Raw genomic sequence first — 7,513 nt, forward strand, 5'->3', positions numbered from 1 at the left:
ATATTGCACTTTTATGGTGGCAAGGCAGGACCACAGATAAAAGGCAAGGTGAGATTGGGACGTGACAAGAGTTTTAATTTAAGTTGAAAGGACAATTTTACCCAGAATTTACAGAGGAAGAAGCTTGGGCAAAGTTGTAAGGAATAACGCAGTGGGGCACAGTGGGGGAGTATGTGCGAGAGTTTGAGGAACTCATGCTCCAAGTTTTAGATGTGATCGAGAAAGAAGCATTGCTTGCTTTTCAGAATAGATTGAAGCCGTGGGTCAGACAGAAGGTGGAACAAAGAGGTGTCTAAAAGCTGTCAGAAGCTATGACGGTAGTAGAGTCCGTGGTCAAGCTTCGTCTAGGGAAAGACAAGCTTGGGTTTTTCAAGTTGAGGAAAAGGGCATATGTAAAAAGGATCACAAGGAATATGTTGTTGATGGCAATGACAACGACGGCAATAGTGATAATGGGAAACTACGAGTTGGGAAGAAGAAACCCAAGAGGAAAAGGGACAAGTTGAAATGTTTTCTCTGCGATGGTCCACACATGTTGAAGAAATGTCTGAAGAAATCCGCGTTAAGGAGAAGCCTGTAGGTAAGGCCTTGGTACTTGGTTCGAGCGCAAAGGGTGTCAAAGCCAATGCTGAAAGTGAGAAGAAGCCCATAGAGTGCTTATTGTGTCATGGTCCGCATAGGTTGTGGAACTGTCCGAGAAAGTCTGTCATCGAAGGGAACGATGGAGCAGACAAAGAGCTCAGGAAGTTTGGTTCAAGCAAGGGAAAAGCTGAAGCCAAGAGGGCAAAGAGGATAAAAAAGAAGCGAGTAAAGTTTTTCTTGTGCCGTGGTCTGTATGAGTTGCGGAACTGTCTAAAGCAAGCCGTAGTCAAAGGAAAGGTAATGTCTGAGCTTGGTGAGTCATCGGAGGGGATTCCACCCAAGGAAGAGGTGAGTTTGTCATCGGACTTAGAGGGAAAAGTTACGATGAAAACAGTGAAGCTTCAAATTGAGTGAAGCATCGGAGTTGGCTGAGTCATTGACAAGGCTTCCACCTATGGGAGAGGTGGGTGGTGCATCGGACTTCAAGGGAAAAGAAGTGATGCAAGTGGGATAGTTGACCCGAGTAAATGCAAAGGTACATTTCGAACACCTTGATAGTGTGTTGCATTCTAACTCGTTGACTTGGAAAGAACGTAGGGGCCCTTTCGAAGTTCTTAAGCAAAGAGGCCGAGAGACTGTGGGCAAAGCGAAGCCAAGTGTTGTGAATCAAGAGGATTCTGTTCGAGTCAAGTTAGAATATGGGTAAGTGAGTGACATAACTTCTTGTCATCGAGATGTACAAATGAGTAGGACGGTTCGAGTTAAAAAGTGACGTAAGTCGAGGAAAAAGCCCCGAAAGAAGGGAAAAGCTAAGGCGTCGAGACGAGATCGAGGTAAATTAAGTCAGTGCCATTCAAAAGTCGCAATGAGGGCTTTGCGAGAATGGGTGGAGGAGAATGTCACGGGCCGCAGTTCAAAGCCTGTGACCATCACACCAAATGCATCCAATGGAGGTCTATTGTTTAGATAGGGATCATTTGGCCCGCAAAAACTAGTCTGATTCAAGAAGCTGTTGGAGAAGCCTGTCAGATTGAAGCCTAGTTGGCCCGATAATGAAGATATGGCAACTTAGGCTAATTTGGTAACTAATCTTAGAAGATTGATGGAATCATATCTTGTAAAGATTAGATTAGATTTGATATGACATATCTTGTAAATCCCTAAAATCAAGGGATATGGTTAATCTCGTCCGTCGATGCAAATGTATCTTGATCGTCAGTTTTGGGGAGCTCAACTATAAATAGAGAGCCTCCCCCTCATTTGTACTAACTTCATTCATTGTTTCATTATTTTTTGTGAATAAAAGAATATTGAGAGCATTTACTCAAACACTTTGTGTGCGCTCTTTCTGTTGTTCTTTGTAGCTTCTTTTAGTATAAATCGTTTCCGCTCTTTAACTTGGTGCCTTGGAGGAGTTCCTAAGGAATCCTTACTTAAGTAAAGGCTGACTTAGACGATTTTGGATGAACGGACAGCCTTAGGTCGCATGGATCGCGAGACAAAAGATCTATCCCCGTAATATATAGTTTAAGTTCTGTTTTTAGTAATTTTTATATTTTTTTTGAGATAGTTGCAATTTAGTCTAATTAACCTAAACACTGATTTGTAAGATTTTTAAATGTTTTGGTTTATGCTATTGATGAATTTATGATGTTTTTGAAGTTTGATGGTAGATTCATAAGCTTGATAGTTAAATAGGACTATTTGTAAAGTGCCTTTGGTTAATTTTAAATTTTAAGGACTAATTTGTTAAAATAGTAAAGTTGCATGAAATTCTTGTGAGAAGGTGATAAATATGGGATGTATAGGGATTATTGAAATTTCGGCTAGCATGAATTGGGATTAAATGTGGTTAATTCGAAAGTTTCAGGTTTAAGGACTAAATTGCATAAAGAGTAAAATGTTGGGCTTATAAGCTTAAGGTTAATTATTTCAGCTATTTGAATTGATTAATTGAGTGAAAATTATTATTTAGATCAAGAAACGGATCAATCAGACTTAAATCATGGAAAAGCTACGTTAACGGATTAGTCGGCAACGTTGTATTCGTAACCATTTTTGTCTAAGTAAGTTCGTATGTTGAATTAACTTATTAATTCCTGCTTTTGGAGGTATGTTAATTATTATTTATGTTAGGCATAGTTAAATTTGTTTATAAATTGCAATTAATGACTTGGATTAAATTATGGAATTAGTTAAATTGATGAGTATGTTTGAAAAATGAGAAATACATGAATGTATGCTTGAAATTGTATAATGTGAATAAGGATATAAGATTTGAACATGATATGCGGCCCATATGAACCTCATAAATGTTTAGGATACCAATGACATGTCATTAGGGTTATTACAGTTCGGGTGCTAGTCCTGGATGTCCTATCAATGGCATGCCTGCATTTGTTGCTGATTCTCCATAGCTCATGTGAGCAACATCGTGTAGTTTAACATCCCAACCCACAGCTCGTGTGAGCAAGCGCATTTCACAGCTCATGTGAGCAAATACAGTTACAATTACAAGCACACTTTGTGTGAACATTGTTCCTGTGTATCCGACGTTATTTCATTTGGTTCATCGGGTGTTAAATGTATAAAAAGAAACGGAATATATGAAACAGTTATATGGAACTAGACTAGACCTGTCCATGGGGCCGCCCGGCCCGACGGCCCGCCCGAAATATGGGAGGGTTTTGGTAAAAATATAGGCCCGAAATATGGGCTTGGGCAAAATCTCGGGCAAGATTTTTTTGGCCCGGGCCCGGCCCGAAAAATATTAAATATATATTTTTTTATTTTTAAAATATAATAGTTTTTTATTTTAAGTTTATTTACTTTCATTTCCTTGACTAGTGTTACAAAATAATAATAATAATAAAACATCAAGTTTGTTTTACTAATCAAATGTTAGATTTTGTTACAACAATTAATACAATTAATACAATTAATAATTTGATAAATTTACTAATCAAATGTTAGATTTTATTACAACAATTAATACAATTAACAATTAATAATTTGATAATTTTACTAACAATTAATTTTAATAACAATTAGTTTTAATTTTATTAAAAAAATAATTTTAATTTTAATTTTAATTAAAAACGGGCCGAGCCAGGCCGGGCTCGGGCCCCATATTTTTTCTTCGGGCCGGGCCTGGGCAAAATCTCAGGCCCATATTTGAGGCGGGTGGGCCGAGCCTAGTAAGCTGGGTGAAATTTTTTGTGGGCTGGACCGCCCTACCCATGGACAGGTCTAAACTAGACATTGAATAGAGAAATTTATATGAATTATTTAAACGAAATGTGATTTACAAAATGATTATGTGTTAAATGTGTAAATGAAATGGTAAAATGAAATATTTAGATGAAATGGTTATATGAAATGTTTATATCGAAATAGATATATGAAACGTTGATACGAAGTGTTTATATGAAATATTTATATGAATATAGATATGTGAAAAGGGACATTTGAAATGAATACTTGAAATAAAGATGTTAAATGTTAAACGAATATGTGATGATTGGTTTATGTGCCAAATGTGTTTTTGGGTATATGTTTGATAACATGATAAAGTTACATGTTTTATATATGAACTTACTAACCTTGTAAGACTTGTGACTCTATTTTCGAATTGTACACGATTTGAGGACATGGGCGTATAGAGTAGCACCACACGGCCTCAGCCATATCACACAATCGTGACCTTTGTTTACGATATTTTCCACATTTTTCTGTTTTGTTTTAGATTAGTCCTTACTTGTTTCTAAATTGATTTTTAAGTTCTGTTGGCCTGATTTAAGTTCTGTTTTCGCATATATACTATGAATAATGATTGACTATTGATTTATGATGATTAAATTGAACTTTGAATTGTTTTTATTTATTATTGGACTTGTTAATCATTGTAGCATCTCATAACCTTAATCTGGCAACGGAGACGGGTTAGGGGTGTTACATTTTTAATATTTCAATCTTTTAAAAATCAAGTAAATATTGAAACATAATTCTTTAAAAAATATTTAAACATAAGATATATATTTTTAGTAATATATTATTACATTTTTTTTATCCTTTTGATAGTTATATATATAAAGATAAAATGATAATTTTATAGATTGGAGCGGTGTGGGCAATCAAGTATCAAAACCATTCCATATGCATTGGCTAACCTCAATTCACGTCCATTTTTCAAAAAATAAAAACGAAATTCACTTCATTTGGACCCAACCGATTCAAAACCCATGTTTTACCACCCAACACCAAACAAAATAATAAAATTGATAATTTCCACATGTAAATTATTCTTTTTTCCTTAATCTGTATATAGAATTGAAAATTATGTTCATTTGAAAGATGCAGTTGAATCAATAATGCTTGAAAGACAATTGCACCGGTTTTTGGCTTGTCTAGGCCAACCATCAAGATCTGATTTACTTAACCTAATCTTTCTTCCATTAAATTTAGAATTCGAATTTGAGATACTACATCAAAATTCACGACAAAAATATATAAACCTACGTTAATACATGAAATACCATATTTAGGTTCTTTTTTAGTACCATTTTCAAGTTTCAATCCACTGAGTATCATGAACAGTTGAACATCGCCATGTTGATAAAAGGTCTAAAGGCTAAATACTGAACCAAATTAGGTAATGCAGGACATCCGAACCGATCTCTGCTGACCATAATTATGTGATAACGAATTGCATTAAAGTGCAATTAGATCTTCTAAATACAAGCAGCAAGGATTGAACATCATTCTTTTAAGGTTTAACTTAACAGAAACGGAAGACCAATTATCCAAAACTCATACGTTTAACTTTTCCATTTCCTTCCTCAGTGCATTGGCTCTCACCAAGCTCCCAATGGTATTCACTGCCAACTTGAGATCCTCCAGTGGATTTCCGGGTGCCACTGTCTTGTACAAGTAACTGTCAAATGTCATCTTCTGCACATACTCATCCGCGCACATCTCCACGAAAGCTTCCCTTGCAGGGTTCGATCTGTAGAAGACCTTCTGCAATACATCTAATACCTTGTAGGTTGGCCAGTATTTCTTGTCCCACTTCTCCAAGTACTTCCTCAAGTCCCCTTCATCCACCATCTTCTTCCCATTCTGTGACCCCTCAACAATCGCCTCTGCACACATTCTCCCGCTCTTAGCTGCAAAGTAGATACCTTCACCCGAGCATTTCGTCACATATCCAGCTGCATCCCCAACTAAGGCTACCCTCCCGGATAACCTGCGTGGACGGGGATGCTCGGGGATTGGGTGTGCCTCAACTCGTATAATTTTACCTCCAAGGATCTTGTCCTTTGCTCTGTTTCTCGTGGCTAGCTGGAACTTCTTGATATCATTCTTGTGAGTCACTGTCCCGGTTCCAACTGCAACATGATCGCATTTGGGGAAAACCCAACCATAGAAATCCGGTGAAACATCATCTCCTACGTACATTTCAGCAAGATTCTCGTAGTAAACCATTTTGTCATCAGGGATTTTGATTCTCTCCTGCAATCACAATGCGATTTCATGAATAACCAAACCGAAGATATAAAGTGGAGAACATGCTTTCCTGTCGAAGGCAAAGCTTATTGGTGCGCACAATCATGGGTTTGATATTAAAATTAGAATCTCTAGCATCTGCAGCCCCTTCCCCTACTTTCAGATTGTGATCTCAGTCTTTTATATCCAAACAAAAAGGACCAATTAGTGTTCTTCGCTTAACCGGTTAACCCTATAGATTACTTCCTTTCTATAAATTTAGTGCATATATTTAACTCTATAAACTAGTGTCTTTCTATAAATTTAGTGGAAAAGAAACACTTCCACAAAAAGGATGAGCCCCACAATGAAAGATTTTGAGCTAAACCATGCATTGAATAAGAACCTGAGATCTTGTTTAAAGGGACATTGAGCTCTTTACCAACACTCAACCAACAAACATCAAATAATAGTACTACCATAATAAGCATACTTAAGCATCCCAATGGTAAAGAGAAGCCTTTGCTACTGTTAGATTTCAAGTTTAAATCCCCAACTTATATGTGAAAGGGTGTTCGATTATGATCCTAATTTCTACTTATTCATACATGGATTCTCGGGAAAAATAAGCAAATCAACAACAAATAACTTGAAAATGGGTAAAAATATTCGTAGAAAATTGAAATCTGTCTCAGAACAATTTAGATTATATATGCATGTACCTGAAATGCAATGGCGTAATCATAATCGCCAGCATTAATGGCTTTAGCAACACGAGAGTTAGCGCCATCAGCTCCAATCACAGCATCGACTTCCAAAGTGGCTTTGGCTCCCATAGCTCCTTTCTTCCCATCATACTCGGTGTAATGCAAAACATAGGGTTCATCCCAATGTTTAGGCATATCCATCTTTAAGAACAGCCCATTTATAACGTTAGCTCCGTTCTCCTTAGCTCTGTCTCTCAAGTAAGCGTCCAGCACTTCCCTTCTCACCATCCCAATGTATTCATGTGGTTTCAACGTTTGCCCGATGTCGACGGCAATGTTGGAGGGCGAAATCATCTTCATTTTGGTGACTCGCCGGTCGATGATATCCAACGGCAAGTCAAATTCACCCACCATGCAAAGCGGGATGGCTCCGCCGCAAGGTTTGCAGTTGTCCAGTTTTCGTTCGATTAGGAACGTTTCTATGCCAGCCTTCGCGAGAGTTTCGGCGGCTGAGCCTCCTGCCGGACCACCCCCTATGATGGCTACCCTGAGGTTGCGGTTGCTTAGTTTTGGAGAAGTTTTGGCGGCTGAGACATGGAATTTGACAGCAGGTTTGGAAAGGGTGGTGGTAGTGGAAGTGTGGCTGGGGACGGCGGAGCTACGGCGGAGGCCGTGGAAGGGCTTGAAAGCAATGGAGCTCATTTTTGAGAAATGTCAGAACTGAGGAAATGAAGTGTTCA

At 37.9% G+C, this 7,513-nt stretch overlaps 1 protein-coding gene across 1 annotated transcript; it reads right to left on the reverse strand.

The window, feature by feature from the left end:
- Window positions 1–5,011: 5,011 nt before the first annotated feature.
- Window positions 5,012–7,513, reverse strand: LOC105788420 (geranylgeranyl diphosphate reductase, chloroplastic). Its single transcript, XM_012615319.2, has 2 exons — window positions 6,789–7,513; window positions 5,012–6,093 (listed from the first exon to the last, which is right to left on the reverse strand). Exons 1-2 carry the CDS (start codon window positions 7,473–7,475, stop codon window positions 5,392–5,394), a joined length of 1,389 nt encoding a protein of 462 aa, XP_012470773.1. The 5' UTR covers window positions 7,476–7,513; the 3' UTR covers window positions 5,012–5,391.

This window comes from Gossypium raimondii, chromosome 2 (genome assembly GCF_025698545.1).
Source record: "Gossypium raimondii isolate GPD5lz chromosome 2, ASM2569854v1, whole genome shotgun sequence".
NCBI lineage: Eukaryota > Viridiplantae > Streptophyta > Magnoliopsida > Malvales > Malvaceae > Gossypium > Gossypium raimondii.

Bases quoted from the DNA above. Each gene is read 5' to 3' on its own strand.
- LOC105788420 (XM_012615319.2), bottom strand. From the start codon at position 7,475: ATGAGCTCCATTGCTTTCAAGCCCTTCCACGGCCTCCGCCGTAGCTCC. The intron at 6,094-6,788 runs GTACATGCATAT...TTGTGATTGCAG, and splicing joins ATTACGCCATTGCATTTCAG to GAGAGAATCAAAATCCCTGA.